At 36.0% G+C, this 19,311-nt stretch overlaps 2 protein-coding genes across 4 annotated transcripts in view; both read right to left on the bottom strand.

The window, feature by feature from the left end:
• The window catches only part of LOC122296279 (disease resistance protein RUN1-like), a 101,390-nt gene that overhangs the window by 60,372 nt on the left and 21,707 nt on the right, over positions 1–19,311 (bottom strand). The gene's annotated exons all lie outside the window — the stretch shown is intronic.
• Positions 10,761–14,499, bottom strand: LOC122296283 (disease resistance protein RUN1-like). 2 transcript variants are annotated; one of them, XM_043105855.1, is made up of 5 exons: positions 13,809–14,499; positions 12,456–13,563; positions 11,969–12,247; positions 10,978–11,878; positions 10,761–10,898 (listed from the first exon to the last, which is right to left on the bottom strand). In XM_043105855.1, the coding sequence occupies exons 2-4, from the start codon at positions 13,221–13,223 to the stop codon at positions 11,384–11,386; spliced, it is 1,542 nt and encodes a 513-aa protein (XP_042961789.1). In that variant the 5' UTR covers positions 13,224–13,563; positions 13,809–14,499; the 3' UTR covers positions 10,761–10,898; positions 10,978–11,383. The 2 variants fall into 2 exon arrangements, with proteins under 2 accessions (XP_042961789.1, XP_042961790.1); XM_043105856.1 differs by lacking the exon at positions 13,809–14,499 and having other exon boundaries at positions 12,456–13,802.

Genomic DNA, 19,311 nt, shown 5'->3' with positions numbered 1-19,311 from the left:
TAGTCTCACCAACCCTATTCCTTGGATTTTACAAGACTTATTGTTGCCAAGGATCACAAACCCCCATCTAAACTGGTGAAAGTTTCAAATCATGTTTTATTAGGACACATGTGAAAAGAACATCCTGAATAAAGGATCCATTCTTTTCTTGAATCATCCTCGGACATATTTAGAACCTCAGCACTCTCATACAATCACTCACAATCGAGGCATCCCCCTCCTCCTTAGACCCATTTCCTGTGTTAGATCTCTTATTAGGGAAATCTCTTTTGAAATGCCCCTTTTGAGACAAAGGAAGCATTTTAATTGCTTCCCTTCAGACTTAGACCTACCCCTCTTAAAAGTTCTTTCCCTTTTGACCTTTTTTTTTTCAACTCTCCCCCTCATAGTCAAGCCCTCCCAAGCTTCAGATTTTATTTCAGACATGGCTTGTAATTCTCTGGAGTGTAATACGGCCTGAACCTCATCTAAGGTCAGTGTTTCCCTCCCATACATTATGGACTCTTTCAAACTAGCATAAGAATTATCCAGAGAACTCAACAATAAAATTGCTTAATCTTCATCATCAATTTTAATATCAATATTAGCCAAATCTAAAATAATTTTATTAAAAACATTGAGATGGTCAGAAATCGATATACCTGCGAACATCTTGAATGTGTAGAGCTTTGTTTTCTTGTGTAGTCGGTTGGCCAGAGATTTTGTCATGTAGACGCTTTTTAATTTCAGCCAGATTCTAGCAGCGGAGTCTTTGTTGGATACCTCCCTCAGAAATTTGTCTCCAAGAGAAAGAATGAGTGCGCTGTGAGCCGTCCTCAAGATTGCTTTCTTATCATTCTCTTCAACAGATTCCGTTTTCTTTTCTCCAAGTAGAGCTTATTGGAGACCCTGTTGAGTGATGAGGGCTTTCATCTTGATCCTCCATAGCCCAAAGTCATTTTTTCCATCAAAATTTTCGATGTCGAACCTCGTAGTCCCCATCGAACTTGGCTCTAATACCACTTATTATAATTTCAGACCTCTCACAGACAAATACTGAAAAAACCAAATTAACGTAACTGGTTGTAATATGCAATTAATATTGAACAATAGACAACCAAAACACTAAGAAAATATATGATTAATATGATCGGTTTAGTTTTCTATTTTAAACAAGTAAGAAACCCGAAATCATAGTATATACTCATGCAAGATCAAAATAAAAGCAAGAATAATAAAAGAAATGCGAAATCAGCACAATAAATTACGTGGTTCGACTCTAATGGTCTACATCCACGGTAGGAACAGTCTAGAAGTCTTTATTATTGAAGAATGCATCAAAAATTGAGTTTACAATCACTTACAACTGTTGATCACTGCACAAAATATGGATTGGCTTCCTCGTATTATCCTCTAACGAAACCACACCATAAAACACATTTGATCATCTCCTCAAGCTCCAATTTGATCTTGGTAAGACTAGGGTTTGAAAACCCCTTCCGTTTCTTTCCAAGATCGCGGCTTCAATTTGGTAAAGTGACTTGTACTCATTGATTCACAAAGGCACACTTGCCTTACATACAAATACATATTTAGAAGTTTGTCATTAATCAAATATTTACAAAAGTGCCATTGCTGAAATACAAATATAATGAAAACGACAATGTTGGGCTCCATAAATGGCATCTTCATATACACCCATTCACTCTTTAGAAAAAAAAAAACTTGACACATCTTCAATAGTCTCATATTTACTCATTTTTTTCAAAGAGATTGTACTATGCTTGCGCACTTTATGGCTGCAAATATCATTTCTCTCAAAAAATAAGAACGTGGGTAACAGAATAAGAAAATTGTTGAGGAAATCTTTGGGGTATAGATTTGAGATGGTGTGAGAATGGGAGAAAACGTTGGGGGAAAAGAAGAGGGAGAGGAAACCGTTGGGGAGGGCGGGAAAAAGAGAGGGAAAAGAGAAAATAAACCCATTTATATATGTATCAAGTCTTGTTCAAGCCCAATATACCTTCAATTTTGTTTTTTATGTTGAGACTGAAGAAATTTATGGGCCCAATTCATCTCATTAAACCTATTCTACAGGAGATGATTGTTCATTCCTTATAAACAAGTCTAAGATCTTTTCCACAGGCAATGTAGGATTATTCTTCAGCACCATTCCTCATGTGCAGGTTAGTATTTTTCCTGGTCCTTGTCACGAGGTAAGTAGTGTGGGCTCCTATTCATTCTATGGCAGGCTCTAATACTATGTAGAAATTCATGGGCCTAACTCATCTCATTAAACCGGTTCTACACGAGAGATAGCTCATTCCTTATAAATATACCCAAAACTTTGTCTACAGGCAATATAGGATTATTCTTCAACAGAGACATTCCAAGTTTTATCACTTACTCAATGAGAAACATCTTAAACTCCATATCAGTTATACTAAACAAGGTGAATGTTGCATAGTTTTTGGACAATACAATGATTGAAGTCCTTGAATTTTCAATGACTTCAAGAGGTTCAGGTGAAATCTCATCTCCCCTTCTAAGCTTGTTGTCTATGTAAGTTATTTCCTTTCAATTCAAAGCGCCATATAGATTAGCAGTAAAACCATTTTGAATATCTTCACAGCCTCTAAAGCTTAAGAATACATGGTACGCCCATGGTGGGGCTGAGAAAGAAGAGGAAGAGGCTCCTTGGAAGGCCAATGGAAGAAGTTCTGATTACCATCTATGGGAAAAAATTGGAGAACAACGTCTATATCAAGTAGGGAGGTGGATGCCGATAGAACTTAATCACAAAAAAATACAAATAATTAGCTGAGCTAGAAAAGTGGTGGGCATATTCTTGAGGACGTGGTTCCCAACAACTTCTACGGGGAAACGAGAGTTGAATGTTGAAGTCAATATCTTCCAGCAACAGCATGTCAATTTCTTTATTGCAAGTGACACAACCACCCAAAATAAAGCAGTGGTACTTTAGTTTTTATTATTATTATTATTTTAGTTTAAAACAGAGTACTACTGAGGCGGAATGGCCACGATCATAACAAGCCTTGTGCAACTGAGAGTGGAAAAAGTAGCAAATCGCTAAATCTTTGGATAGAAATGAAATTGGAAGTTGTAACAGGTTGATTTTCCAGATTACAAAACTACTGCAAAAGGCTGCAATAAATCTGAAATTCCCAACGTACCCCTGTAAAACCACAAAATTGTCTACCAATTTTCTTGAACAAATAGGTTAGATCTCAATTGTCAAGATTATGAAACGAATTAAATACTTTAAAATAAATAATCAAACTTGCAAAACACAACGATTGGTTACGAAGGGAAACCCTTTAAAGAACTCTTTAAAGGTAAAACCCTACGGGGCAGCCAAACCCAGGAAAGTCAATCTTATTATTTGAAGAACAATTACAAGCAATAATCAATTACAAAACCTTTGCAATTCGACTCTCTTACTTGCCTAGACAAACGACTCGTTTGTCTTCTACCGCAGTAGCAGCCAGAACATCTGGCGATCTTCAAATGTTGACCTCCCTTCTGGAACTCCAGAGGCTGAAATCCAATCGATGTTGCTTCGCACTCAAAGCATGATCACACTCAAGAAGATATGAAAAATCCCATGAAAATTCTCAAGTGAATTTTCTCTCATAAACACACAGAATATCCTCTGTAAAATTCGTGGCTTGAAGTCCTTGAAAAGATACAAAACTGAATCCCTTTAAATAGAAAGTCTGGAAAGAGTTCTAGTCGCAGTAGGACTCTGCTGACGGTTAGCAACAGACGCGAAAACGTGTTCCGACGGACTGCTAACATTTCGCGATAATATCTTCTGTTATTGACTAAACTCTATTCAAAAGAGTTCTAGTCGTAGTAGGACTCTGCTGACGGTTAGCAACAGACACGAAGACGTGTTCCCGACGGACTGCTAACATTTCGCGATAATATCTTCTGTTTTGACTTAAACTCTGTTCAGCTTTCTTCTTGATAAAAACCAATCTTCCAGAACTCGATTTTAACCTCAAAGACTTATCTAAACAACACCTAAGACTTCTAGATAGACTCAATATTGTTTAGATACAAATCAATACTTATTTTACATTCATCCAAATTTAATCAAATAATGATAAGATGAACCTTATCATTCATCTAAATTTAATCAAATAATGATAAGATAAACTTTATCATTTAGTCATCTAATCCTAGCCAATTTTTGCCTTTACAATCTCCCCCTTTGGCGGATTGGTGACAAAACCAACTTGATGAATGTCTTGCATATACAATCTTCCCTTTGGTGGATCGGTCACAAAACCAACTTGATGAATGTAGTGTGTACCTAAGACAAACACAACCAGCAGACCAAGATCTCGTGAAAAATATCTTAATACAGTTATGATAAGAAATGACATAGAACATTCCTTGAAACTAGTCCCAAGAATAATCAAAGGTTAGATGTAATGTAAACCGACAAAAAGAAAGTGTTCTAGTCATCATCAATAACCATGTTCAATACTTAGTTCTCCCCCTCAATATTCTGCTGCTCCCCATTTTTATTTTCAGCAAAGTCATCATCAATAACCATGTTCAATACTTAGTTCTCCCCCTCAATATTCTGCTGCTCCCCTTTTTATTTTCAGCAAATTCATTAAACTCCCACTTACTCAAACTCCCCCTAAATTTCACAATATCAAGATATTCCAATTTGTTTATCTCCCCCTTTTTGTCACTAATCTGACAAGACACAAAATAGAATAAATATCTTATGTGAGTCAATATGAAGATACTAAGAAAGACATGATGAATAACTCACATGTGTCTCAATTTTTCATGGATTAAATGCACATGATGTGTGAGCATGAATGCATGTTTAAACAATGAGCAAATGATTGAGACAACTTGGTTGAGACAAAAAAACAAACACTTGGTGGGCATTCCATGAAAACCGAATGACAAAGGCTAAGGACCCACTCAAAAACCGTCCTCAATACATGCAAACAAAATGCTCAACTGAGCAACCATAGTGATTTCAACGCAACCCAATCACATATAATGAAAAGCCCCTCATAAATCGGCTGAAAAACATATCAACCCTAGAAATTTCAGAAGACCGAAAAACACATAAGCCTTACCTTGATTAGGATGCAAAGATGAGTAGAACTGGATGATCTTCAGGATTTCAAAAGTCTAACTAGTGATATGAGTGAATGAAGGATTCGGTTGGGTCTCAAAAGAGGAAGAAATGTGTGAGAGAGCTGGGCGCCGTGCAAAATAAGAGAGAAAGGGGGTGGGAGATCGGCGCATGTATGAGACACAAGGAGGAAAAACATAAGGCACATAAGTGCCGTGTGCCTAGGCACGTGCCCGAGGAAAAAGAGTCCCACTGGGACTATTGCAACACTAGCATAAGTGACCAAAAAACACAGATTTAGGCTCATATCTCAAACAAACCAAAAAAAAAAAACTTCATATTTTTATTTCTGTATTTATTTTATAGAAACCAGAATAAATAGAGATTAGTAAAAATGAAAACAACAAAAAAAATTTTATTTTTAATTTTTTATTTTATAAAAAGCAATAGGGCAAGTAACATGCCTAAATGCATCTTAGTTCAAACATAGTGTAACTCACAAAACAAATTCAATAAAGTACACCCTTTTATTTGCAACAATCACTATGGATATTCACTCCTCATAAGATCATCAATGTCAAAGTTCATGTGAGTGTGTGAGTGAGTATACTTATAACATAGCATTTTTATGAACTCCTTTCTTCAATGTATATATATATATTTTGAATACCTTTATTCATGAAAGATTGCTTCTTATAGATGCTCACAAGAGTTTGTTGCTTCACCTTAAAAGTCAAACTTTATGCTAGGGCCTAGATACATGAGCATCTCCTCCAAACACTAGTTTGCACAATCCCCTTTTTTAAGTCCATTTTTGTTGCTCATCTTTTTCCACAATGATTAGAGCAACGATTCTTTCTATAAGGACTTAAGGAGATAGATCCGTGTAGGGTGTTTGTCTTTTTCCACAATGAATTAACACCGACTTTTTCTATATGGATCACTCTTTGTGTTTGGCAAGAAGAGAGCTCTTTATTGATGTACTAGGTTCAACTAGTATTAGTCAATTCAAGGTATGAACTCTCTCTTTGATGAGCATCTCATTAAATGATGTGAACTTTAATTATAAAAAAACATACATATAAGTTTCTCACTGTGCATTGAAAATGAACTTTGCCAAGATAATCCATAGGGTTAGTATGCACAAAGTGAATTGCACAAAGTAGAGAGATGCATAGGTTCAGGAATTTATTAAGTGAGAACACAAATGCTCAAACTTTGACATATCAAGCATGCACTTTCCTTAAGGAAAAGTTTTGAACCAAACCAGAATTTTTTTTTTATATTATATTTTTCTTATTTAAAACTGAAAAATAGAAATATAAAACAAAACAGAAAAATAAAATGCATGTCCTAGGCTAATGCAATAATATAACGGATGCAAGAACATGCAAGTAATCCTATCCATTAACGAGACATGGCATCCTCTTTGACCACCCATTTTGCTTTAAATTTTGGCCTATTCTTTTTATCAACATCACTTTGTATGATCTTTTCTTTATTTTGAAAGCAAAAATCTGCTATTTCACCAATTTTGAGATTTAGAAAATTGATTTGTTGACTCATATCACAAACTTGATTCTCTAAACTATTTCCTTTCCTTTTTGGATTTCTTTCACATCCATTTTTCTTCACTTTATTCAAGTTAAAGCAATTTGGTCTTATATGACCAACAACACCACAATAATGACAAATAGGAATAAACTTACCTTTGGACTTACCTTGTTTGGGCTTCTTTGTCATTGATCTATCATGTGAGGCTCTTGGAACATGAGTTGTAGACACGGCCTTCTTTGGAGTTTCCTCATCTTGACTTCCTTTAACAAAAATGATATCTTTTGATGAGGTGGCAGCGGATGATGAGTCTTTAAGTTCCATACCTTGAGAAGTCATATACCCCAAACCCGTGCGATCACAACTAGATTTTTGAATACTCAACATCTCTTCTAATTTTTGTGTTGCTGTTTTTTCTTGAACCTTTTCCAACTCTTTTTCTAATGCAATTTTTTGATCCCTTAATCTTGCTATTTCAATATCAGAAATTTTGAATGCCTCAAACAAGTTATTTTTCTCACTCTCCATATTAGTGAATTTCTTGTACAGCTTCTTGTTGAGTTTCTTTAATTTGATCACTTCTTCACACACATCATTGTAAGCTTCTTGTAAACTCAACTCATGATCATCCACAACTAGAGCAACCTCCGAATCACTATTGCCATCATCACTTTCAGATTTTGTTAGCTCAATATCAGAAAAATCATTAACAACAGTAGAAAAAGCCACAAAAGTATTGTCATAATCAGATGATGAACTTGAAGTTTCAGATTCTGGACTATCACTAAGTGTGACATTCAATGCTTTTCCTTTACTTTTCTTGAAATTTGGACATTCAATTCTTATATGACCATAACCAGAACATTCATGACACTTTATTTTATCAGATTTTTCTTTATTCCATTTTTCAAAATAATTTTTCTTTGCAGAAAATTCTCTACCTCTTTTTTCCTTTCCACTATACTTTTTATTAAACATGAATTTTCTGAACTTTCTTACTATGAGATCTATATCCTTATTGTTAAGATTTTCTTCATCAGAAAAATCATCTTGATTTTCTTCTATAGTTTTTAAGGCAATAGACTTACCTTTTCTTGCTTGAGGAAGCGAAGATTCATACGTTTGTAAAGAACCCACCAATTCTTCTACCTTTATTGCATCAAGATCTTTACTTTCTTCAATAGCGGTAACTTTGGGTCGAAATCTTTCAGGTAAAGATCTTAGAATCTTCCTCACGATCCTTGAATCCTCCACCTTCTCGCCGAGATTAAACCTGGAATTCACAATATCATTCAGTTTAGCATAAAAATCATTAAAATTTTCGTCTTCCAACATTTTAATCTCTTCAAATTTTGAGGTTAGCATTTGCAATTTCGAATTTTTTACTATTCTTGTGCCTTCATGTGTAACCTCCAAAATATCCCAATCTTCTTTAGCAATCTCACACATGGAGATTCTTTAAAATTCTTCGGAGGATACCGCCATGAAAATAGCGTTAAGTCCTTTGCTATTCAAATTGCAATTGCTAATTTCATCTTTTGTCCAAGCATCTATAGATGTCTCGGGTTTAGTCCATCCTCGTTCAACCAAATGCCATACACGTTCATCTAAAGACTTGAGAAAAGCCCTCATACGAACTTTCCAATAAGCATAGTTTTCCCCATCGAAGTATGGTGGAACGTGTAATGACGTCGACATGACCTACAAGGGCACGGATCACACTCGAATGAGTGAACCACGCTCTGATGCCAATTGAAATTCCCAACGTACCCCTGTAAAACCACAAAATTGTCTACCAATTTTCTTGAACAAATAGGTTAGATCTCAATTGTCAAGATTATGAAACGAATTAAATACTTTAAAATAAATAATCAAACTTGCAAAACACAACGATTGGTTACGAAGGGAAACCCTTTAAAGAACTCTTTAAAGGTAAAACCCTACGGGGCAGCCAAACCCAGGAAAGTCAATCTTATTATTTGAAGAACAATTACAAGCAATAATCAATTACAAAACCTTTGCAATTCGACTCTCTTACTTGCCTAGACAAACGACCCGTTTGTCTTCTACCGCAGTAGCAGCCAGAACATCTGGCGATCTTCAAATGTTGACCTCCCTTCTGGAACTCCAGAGGCTGAAATCCAATCGATGTTGCTTCGCACTCAAAGCATGATCACACTCAAGAAGATATGAAAAATCCCATGAAAATTCTCAAGTGAATTTTCTCTCATAAACACACAGAATATCCTCTGTAGAATTCGTGGCTTGAAGTCCTTGAAAAGATACAAAACTGAATCCCTTTAAATAGAAAGTCTGGAAAGAGTTCTAGTCGCAGTAGGACTCTGCTGACGGTTAGCAACAGACGCGAAAACGTGTTCCGACGGACTGCTAACATTTCGCGATAATATCTTCTGTTATTGACTAAACTCTGTTCAAAAGAGTTCTAGTCGTAGTAGGACTCTGCTGACGGTTAGCAACAGACACGAAGACGTGTTCCCGACGGACTGCTAACATTTCGCGATAATATCTTCTGTTTTGACTTAAACTCTGTTCAGCTTTCTTCTTGATAAAAACCAATCTTCCAGAACTCGATTTTAACCTCAAAGACTTATCTAAACAACACCTAAGACTTCTAGATAGACTCAATATTGTTTAGATACAAATCAATACTTATTTTACATTCATCCAAATTTAATCAAATAATGATAAGATGAACCTTATCATTCATCTAAATTTAATCAAATAATGATAAGATAAACTTTATCATTTAGTCATCTAATCCTAGCCAATTTTTGCCTTTACAAAATCTATACGAAAAGACCCTAAAGACAAAAGCAACTTCTCAAAAACTTGCACTTGGGATAACTCATGCTAGGGACCGTGCCTCAGATAGTTTGGTGGCCCTACACAACCTCCTTCATTAGCCAAATGCTGAAAAAGCTCTGTGTGCATGGTTGCATAACTAGGAAGACATACAAGAAATTAGTAACATCAGAATGAGGTGATAAGATTCATATACTGCAAACAATCAAACCAAAAGAAATTTAAAAAAACATTGCAAGGCACTACTTTACTGCAGGAAAGCCAGTGTGTTTTTAGTGATGGAAGTGATTTGATTGGTTTAGATGTCCGGTTCACTGAAATTGGAATTACGTTCAAGCTGAAACTGGCCGTAAATTCTCCCCATTTTGCACTTCACCTGTTTCAGACGACTCTATAAATCTGTACTTCAGCTTATCTGCCCAAAGGTGCTAATGAGAGAGAGAGAGAGAGAGAGAGAGAGAGAGAGAGAGAGAGAGAGAGACACTCTCCTCAAATAACTCGACCTGATGATCATATCTAAAATAGGTGGTTGTCTTGCCCTGCACAAAACTGTCGGGAAAATGGGTTGGAATGCCAAGGCGCCGCTGTAGATTCGAGCCTTCGCACATGGAACGTCGTCTGTCATTCGCCCAAAAACACCAAGTTGCGATGATCAGTTCCTAAACTAGAAAACATGATGCAAATTCTTCGTAAGTTGCACTTCCAAACTCGCTAGTGTGTTCTTGAAATTCAAAATTGATGGCCAAGGTTGAGGAACCGCTGTTCGGTTGTTGGTACGAAGTGGATGCCAAGTAGCGGTCATCATAGACACGCCGGCTCTTCGAAACTCCAATACCATCCATTAATGGCAGAAAACCTGAATGATCTTTTCCTTCCTTTTCATTCTTGAATATCAGATGGACTCCGGAGCTTTTGATGAACAATGATCTAGGTACGCTAGAAACTTTAACTTGTAGATTTAATGGTTTCAGACGAGCATATGTGGCTGCATCAATCCATCCCCCTTTCTCTGAAATGGCGTAATGCAGCCATACATATTCACCTGAACCCATGAAATTAACATGACGTGTCTCTGCAATTTCCTCTTGTACACCATCACTTTCGATCTTGAAACAAATATTAGGACCTTCGGGATAAATATCCAGAATGGATTTTCGAGAACGACACATATAGCAAATCCTCTTATATTTTCCAAAAATCTCAGCCCATTTATTGTTATTCGACAGGAACTACAATGTGCACTCCACTTAAAACCGTTGAACCAATCTTGACTCCTCTTTTCTGATGAAGACGCCTCAAGATGGCTTAATGGGTATGGGGTCCAATTTTTGGAATTTTGCTTCGTATGGCTAAACCAGTCTGGAATCCTATTCCCCTGAAATATAATGCTGCCTGAAAGGTTTCTGAGATCCTGTAAAACGAAAATAATTCAGTAAATTTCAACGAAAAAACCAATATTAGTGAAAGAGACGAATGATCAAGATAGATACCTCACTCCGTAAGGTATTTTCCCAAAACCTCTCTATATTCGTAGGAATTTTGTGGCATCCGGACAAGTTAATCCATAGTCGGTCTTTTTGTGGACTTCTAAAGAAGTGCGGTATTTTCAATCCATCTGGAAATCTTTCCAGTGATATGCATCCTTTTGCATCTACAATTTCTATTTTATGTGGCAGTGCAGGAATTTCTTCAAGTTTCTTGCAATCCATTAACTCAAGGATCCTCAAGTCAACAAACTTGGTAATGCTTTCTGGAAGCCTAATAATATCACTCCCTGATAGATTTAAATGCTGCAGAGTAAAATACCGATTGAGGCTCATCAGGATATCTGAGTCTGGCAGGTGACACTCTTCAAGATGTAAAAATCCCAGCTCCGAAAGGTCTATTGAGCAACAATCATCCTTCAAGATATTTGGAATAAAAACAAGTTTTGAACAACCAGTGAGACAGAGTCTTCAGATGTCGAAATCGTAGAATGCCAGTCGGGAGATGAAGATTTTTGCAGCCACTTAGATCTAATTCTTCAAGACCAGTGAGGTTCCCAATGGATAAAGGCAATTCTTTTATATCGGTGCGTGCTAAATTAAGATTCCTTAAACATTCCCTTTCAAACTCGATTTCAGGGAAATTTTGAAGTCTTGAGCAATCTCGAGCGGAAAGACATTTTAGATATCTAAACTTGAGGCTTCTTGGCAAACTGGTGAGCTTGGTGCAAAAGACAAATGAGAGATGCTCAAGCTTATTAAGGGATCCAACAGAAGCATGCACCTCAACTAAATTGTGACAATCAGCAACATCCAACCACTCCAAATTTGGAATCCTTGAAACATCGGGGATTTTTGTCAGATATTCACAAAAAGAGAAGTCCATTCTGGTCAAGTTATGGAAATTCTGTAAAGCAAAATTGGAGATCAAGTTAACTTCAAATATGTTTACAACATAATTAAAAGGAGAAAGAAATATTTATAATAGTGGTTGTACCTTCAATCGCAGTGCCAAATCCTTGACGAGGCTATTACTTATTCTAAGATCAACCAGTTTATGTCCATGAAAATTCTCAGGCAATGATTGTGAAGGATATCCCATCCAATCAAGCACTTTTAACTCGTTAGAAAGATAATTAGGACCCCCAGAGAAGCGTGCATTACAATTTATGAAATATTTCAGATTTGTCATCCTCCTGAATACCTCAGAACTCAAGCATATCAACTGATCTTCTTTAGGTAAATCTATCAGCATTCCTTCAATTCGGTTCGTTCCCTGTTTAGATGATGATGCATGTGCCAACAAAATTCAAGCCTTAAGTTCTCCATAGTTCGGTAATTGGTAGAATTATATTAATAGTCTTTTATGAATAAGAATATATTTCAATTGTAAAGAAGAAAGGAATAAAAATAAATGCAGTAATTAGAATTTCTTGTAGAAGAAACATATGTAAACTAAAATCAATTTTCAAAGTAATTCTTACCATATCTTCTTCAAGTACATGACGAATATCTTCATGAGAATATAATCTGCTACGTTTGCCAGGCTCTCTTGGTGATTCTTCTCGAACAATTTCTCTACCCATATCTTGGAGCAAGTCATGCATCTCAAAACAGGCACAATAATCAATGGTTATAAGACACTTATCCATGAGCTTTTTTACACCAATATTTGGACAAAAGCCACGACTATCTAATATTTTAATTACACGATCTTTGTGATATCCCTTAAAGACACATGCAATGTCAAGAAAAATATTCTTCTCACTTTCACGCAAACTATCAAAACTGATTCTAAGTATTTTTTGAATCTTTTTGTGAGGACTTCTTTTGTATTCATCTAAAGCACTTTCCCATTCTTGTATACTTCTACCCTGTAGATCCGAACCGAGCAGTTCCAAAGCTAGTGGAAGGCCCCCCGCATAACCTATTATACGTTTTGTCAGTTCCACATAATTTTTAGGTGGTTCCTCTTTTTTGAAGGCACACAAACTAAAGAGCTTAAAAGCTTCATTGTGATTGAGTCTCTCCAACTCATATCTTGCTTCAACTTCATGATTAGTCAATAAATGTTGATCTCGTGTTGTTATGACGATTCTACTTCCTAAACCAAACCAATCACAATCTCCTGCCAAAACTTTTAACTGTTCCCACTCGTCCACATCATCAAGAATTAGAAGAATCCTTTTAGAGCGAAGCCTCTCCTTTATCACATTGGTTCCTCTGTCAACAAAGTCAATATTACAACCCATATATGCTCCAAAGATGTCAGAAAGAAGTTTCTTTTGCAGTTGGACCAAACCATCCTCTCTTTGTGAAGTTTCTCTGATATTTTTTTAGAAACAACTGCCTTCAAATTTAGAAGAAATCTTGTTATAAACTACTTTCGCAATTGTTGTCTTTCCAATACCACCAACTCCGAAGATTCCTACCTTATGTACAATATCTTTCTTTTCCATACATAAAAGGGAAGATATATATTGTACACGAGACTCTATTCCAATTGGGTATTTGGCAACTTCTAAGGTTGTACGATTTATTATTATTGAGTCCACCCATTGAATGATTTTCTTGATGAATTCAGCTTCATTCCTATCAATTCAAAAGAGAAGAATTATTAATGGTAGTTATAGTACTTCTTATATTAGTAAACATACAAGCGTGATTTAATATTCACCCTCCAACCAAAACGTTTAAACTCTTAACCATTAATAATTCTAAGTGGTTCTAAATATATGCATACGCATATGCATCTATGAATTAGGTGTTTGAGGATGTAAGTTAATCGTTAGAAAATCTTAATTGAAAGGCCGAAGAGTGGTAGAAATAGTACGTACCCATCCTTCCCTAAATGGAGCCCAGACAAATTTGCCACTTCTTTTAGTGCTGCCTTCCACCTCTCCACCCTCATGTCATCATTGAACTTGTGTTCATAGTTGGCCAATGCTTCTCCGTAACTCTCCTTTTGTTTCCTTACTATTGATGGATCCACTTTGTAAAACACTGGAAGAACCATTTGCTGTTTTGTTTTCTTACACTTGAGAATCTTGATTAACTCATTTAAACACCATGTGGATGATGCATAGTGTTCAGAAAGAATGATGATTGAAATCCTTGACGCCTCGATAGCTTTGAAGAGTGCCAATGAAATCTGCTCTCCTCTTTCAAGATAGTTGTCGATATAGGTATATATTCCCTTTTGACATAACGCATCATATAGATGAGAAAGAAAATTGTGACGAACATCTTCGCCTCAAAAACTCAAGAACACATCATAAGCTGATCGAGAGTTGAAAGAAAAAGAGGAAGAGAGAGAGGAATTAGAGGCTGATCCTAATTGCAAGGCCATGGAAGAAGTGCATAGTATGAAAAGCTGCTCATGAGTGGCATATACAAATAATAAGAATACTTCTACAAGTTGGTCACATTTCGTTAGAAAAAGATAGAAAGACGGGTCCGGCCCCATGCATTAATATAAAATGAGAAACTTCTTTAGCTTCGAGTATATGGAGAAAATTCTACGCACGATATTATCATCTTATTTTCATCTTAGTACTATATAAAATTTGGAACATTTATGATGTAGCGGAAGCAAAAAAAAAAAAAACAGAGGAATCTTTGACTTCAAAACAGAGAATTATCAAATATATCATATTTCCCATTACAGTGCTTGTCTCATCATAAAGCTGGAGACTTCTAGTCTTCTAAGGAAATAACTTCTCAAATGGAAAGTAAAAAAAAAAACAAGAAAGAATTTACTAATTTGCTGGCAAAGAAAAGTAAGCATATAAATGGAAAAAGATCTGCTAAAATCTGCTGCCTTATTAGTGTTTATTCGAAAATCTACTTCTTCAAACTCGTCCAGAGAAAGGCTTCATTTGGTTGCCACGTTGGCTGGTGCTGTGTTCTGCATCAATTTATTACTCTAAGATGATCTCTTATCTTATGATTATTTATCATTTAATGATGATAAATATACTACATCTTATATAGTGATATAAAAGTATGATAAGAATATGATTTGGTTGATCACATTCCTTGGAAAATGATAGAAAGATGGGCCGCCCCAGCTAGCTTGCATTAGAAGAAGTATTCAAAGAAAGATGACATGAGAAACTTCTTGGTAACTTCCTGCGGATCAACTCCTTGAGTTTCTGCTCGGCCTGTTAGGACTTACTGAACCAACTAATTCCATGCAACTTTTATTTAATTACTATATATATATATATTCGCTTCTTAAGCTAATAATCCATCCACGATTCGTCATTATTGCCGTGAGGAGAATGAAAGATGTTGGAGCAGGCGTAGTTAATGGAATGAATTTTCAATGCTCCCACGTCAGAAAAACTCAAAAAGTCTTTAAGTTCAAACTAGAATTTAATTAAAATAATCCTAATCGGTGGAAATTAATTAAGGTTCAAAACCGTGTAGATGGGAAATAAACTAATTCCATGCAACTTTATTATTTAATTACTATATATATTCTCTTATTAATTAAGCCAATCCATCCTCGATCCATCAATATTATTGGCATAGGGCCTGAGTGGATTGATGCTGCAATTGAAATGAGTAGGTATTGTGTTAAAATCCAATTGAAAGTTTGATATTTAATTATTTCCTTTTTATATCTAATTCGTACTATTAATTGACTTTACAAGAGTCCAATAATATTACAACTCCTTGCATTACCACATCCAAACTTTAAGCTAATCCCAAAATTTAGATGAAGAGAGATAATATGCTATATTTATTTTCAATGCTTAATTAGATATAAAAAAAAAAAACACACACACACACACACGTGTGTGTGTCTATATATAAACACTATTATACGATTTTATTTATGTTGGGGGCAAATATTCTAGGCCCATCCCAAAGACTCACTAAGCCCAAATCATTGTCGGGAAGCTAAAGGGGAGAAGAGAAAAAGGGAGAAAGCTAGGAAAAGAAAATAGAATGAGAGATAAAGAAGAGATAAGGTGGAGAAAGCGAGTCAAACACACGATGCATGTAAAGTGACATAAAGATGAATTCCCCACCAACCACTAATAGGGGCTTAATAAAAATGGTACTTCCAAAAGACCAAGGGGGAGGATAAGAATACAAAAAGGTCATCTTCAACTTGAGAATAAGAGCTCTAGGCTATTTTTCTCCAGAAAAAGATCTCCAACTTCCATTATACAAAGAGAAATGAGAAATCGTGATGTAAAATACTCATGTTATAGTGGATTTGTCTTTCAAACGAATCTTGGACGTAGATTCTGTGCTGAACCACTTAAATTTGTATGTCTACATCTCTATCTTTATTTTTTGTATCTATTTTTTATTCACTACTATGGATGTACGAACATGCACATTCACTACTATAGATCTCATCCCCTTTTTCTAACTTAATCATATCTTTCATTTTTCTCATTCTTACTTCCTACTCTTTTCTTTTTCTTTCCTCTATTTCCCCCCCCCCCCCCCTTCCATTTCTCCTCTTTTTCCACATTACTCTCATTCATTTCTCTCTATTCTTCTATTTTTCCTCCTTTCTCCCACTCCCAATCCCACTCCCCCTCCTTTATTTTTTGTTTTTTCTTTTCTCTTTCCCCCTCCCCTCCTAATTTCTTTCTCTTTTCTTTTCTCTTTCTCTCTCTTTCCCCCTCCTTCGTCTTTTGTATTTTCTTTTTCCTACTTTCTTCCTGGCCCTTCCCCTCATTTCTTTCTCTTTTATGTTTTCTTCCTCTCTTCCACCCTCACAACTTTTGTACTATTTTTCCTCTCTTTTTCTTCTTTGTCTTTCCCTCCCCCTTCTTTACCTTTTCTTGTTCTCTCCTGACTTTAAGATCATACATATGTATTCTATGATGATTTTCACACGTCCTAAATGAAAACAAATGCAATGCAATCTCTTTTGAAGGATATAAAATTTAAATTCAAGTTGGTTGATCAAAATTATCCTCTTAATATTTATGAGTATAAATATTTGGTTAGAAGATTTTAGTGAAAGTTTAGGAATGAGAAACATTTTTCAGATGAGTTTTTAGATATTTGTTAATTGAGGTTTGTACTATTTGTTGAAGATCAAACTCCAATTATTATATAGAAGGTAAGCAGTATATACAAATAATAAGAATAATTTTACAAGTTGGTCATAGGGCTGAGCACGGAGAATTCTATTTTGGGATCAAGAGGCTGTGAGAAACTGATTAAGGGCTCTGAAGCATGATGAGAATTCTATTTTAGGATCAAGAGGCTGTGAGACATCGATTAAGGATACGCCAAGTGGTCACAGAGCTCAAACCAAGGCTCATGGCAGAGTGGTTGATGAGAAGCAGAAAGATCGTCCTGGTGCTACCAGAGGTGTGAATCTATTAGACTGTAATATTACTTATTTACATTCTTTACACGTGTAGTGTATGTTTATTTTATTCTTTTGTATACAGTACCTTAGTGAAATATAAAATGTATAAATAGGAGACTTTGAGTCTTGTACAGAGACGGATATTATTTTTCTAATGCAATGGATGACATTCAGTGGAAAGAAGAGAGTTTAATATGGTATCAGTAGAATTTTTTCCGCAATTACCCTTACTTTCCCTTTCGTGTTTCCAGTCTTTCTTTTCTTTCGCGATTTTCTCTGTTTCTCACGTCCTTCCTATGAGATTTCATCTCTTGATTTCATTCGATTATTTTTGTTTGGCTCCTGATCTTGTTGTTGTGTGAATTAGATTTCAATTTCATTTCCTTGATTTTGATTTTTTTTCCTCAATCATAAACCCTAGAATCATGCCTGAGACCGATTCATCCTCTTCTTCCCCTCCTGTTCTCAACGTAGAAGCTGATCCTCGCAATCCTTTCTATCTAACGATTGCGGATCATCCTAGTGTGCTTCTCGTCAGTGAGAAACTTCACACAAGCAATTACCATTCCTGGAGCCGATCTACGTTTCTTTCCTTGAAAGTGAGAAACAAGTTAGGTTTTATTGATGGATCTCTTCATCCTCCTGCTCAAACTGATTCATTGTTTTCTTCGTGGAGCAAATGTGACACTATTGTCCTCTCCTGGCTCCTAAATTCCTTGTCTCCTAAAATTGCTCAAAGTGTCATTTATATTGATACTTCTCGTGCGATGTGGCTCAAATTGAAGGAGCGTTTTTCTCAAGGGAACGGACCTCGTGTATTTGAGTTGCAGACTGCCATCTCTGCCCTACGACAGAAGCAAAGCGATGTAAGTACTTACTTCACTGAATTGAAAGTGCTTTGGGATGAACTGTTGAATTATCAACCTCTACCAATGTGCATCTGTCGAGGTTGTACATGTAATTCATCCAAGACCTTTGCTGCATATCATCACCAGAGTTATGTGATGACATTTCTCATGGGGCTTACTGATGTATTTGATGCCGTGAGAGGTCAGATTTTAATGATGGAACCTCTGCCATCTATTAACAAAGTTGTTAGTCTTGTTATACAAGAAGAATGCCAAAGGCTTCTTAGTTAGAGGCATACTCCTTCTGTATCTGTTGAGTCTGTTGCTTTAGCTACTAAGCCAGACACTGTAGTTAGGAATTTTAAACTGCCTACATGTAGCAAGGTCACCTGTAGTCACTGTGGCATTTCTGGCCATACAGTTGACCGGTGCTACAAAATCCATGGATATCCTCCTAACTATAAATTTTGAGATAAGACTAAAGGTGTTAATGCCACTACCAATGTTGTTCAGAACACTGATTTGACTTCCTTGTCGCTTACTGCGGATCAGTGTCAATAATTACTAGCCCTAGTCAAACCAGCTGCTTCCTCTCCACCTTCTTTAGTAAACATGGCTTTAATTCCTAATTTTTCAGGTAAATCTAATTATGTTTGTGCCTCTGTTGATTCATTTCACTCGAATTCTTGGATAATTGACTGTGGTGCATCAGACCACATGATTCATTCTCCTTGTTTCTATACCAGCAAGCCTGTTATTGTCTCTCATTCTGTCAACTTACCTAATAGTACATTTGCTCAGGTCACGCATATTGGTGATGTTGCCTTAAGTTCCTCTCTTATTCTCACCAATGTTTTATGTGTACCTAGTTTTACGTTCAATCTTCTGTCAATCAGTAAAATTACTCAAACATCACAATGTTGTTTGATCCTTAAATCTCATCATTGTTTCTTGCAGGACCTAGTAACCTTGAAGATGATTGGGATGGGTGAAATGCAAGATGGCCTCTATAGATTGACTTTTCCTCAGTCATCTATCATTTCCAGGGAATCTTCTACTCCTACATCTTTTTTTTTTTCCATTCAATCTAATGTAGCCTTGTGGCACTTTAGATTAGGTCATCCATCTTCTTCTAGATTGCAA

This window comes from Carya illinoinensis, chromosome 15 (genome assembly GCF_018687715.1).
Source record: "Carya illinoinensis cultivar Pawnee chromosome 15, C.illinoinensisPawnee_v1, whole genome shotgun sequence".
Lineage (NCBI taxonomy): Eukaryota > Viridiplantae > Streptophyta > Magnoliopsida > Fagales > Juglandaceae > Carya > Carya illinoinensis.
The sequence above is the reverse complement of the archived record's forward strand: the minus strand, read 5'-3'. Positions and strand labels throughout refer to the sequence as shown.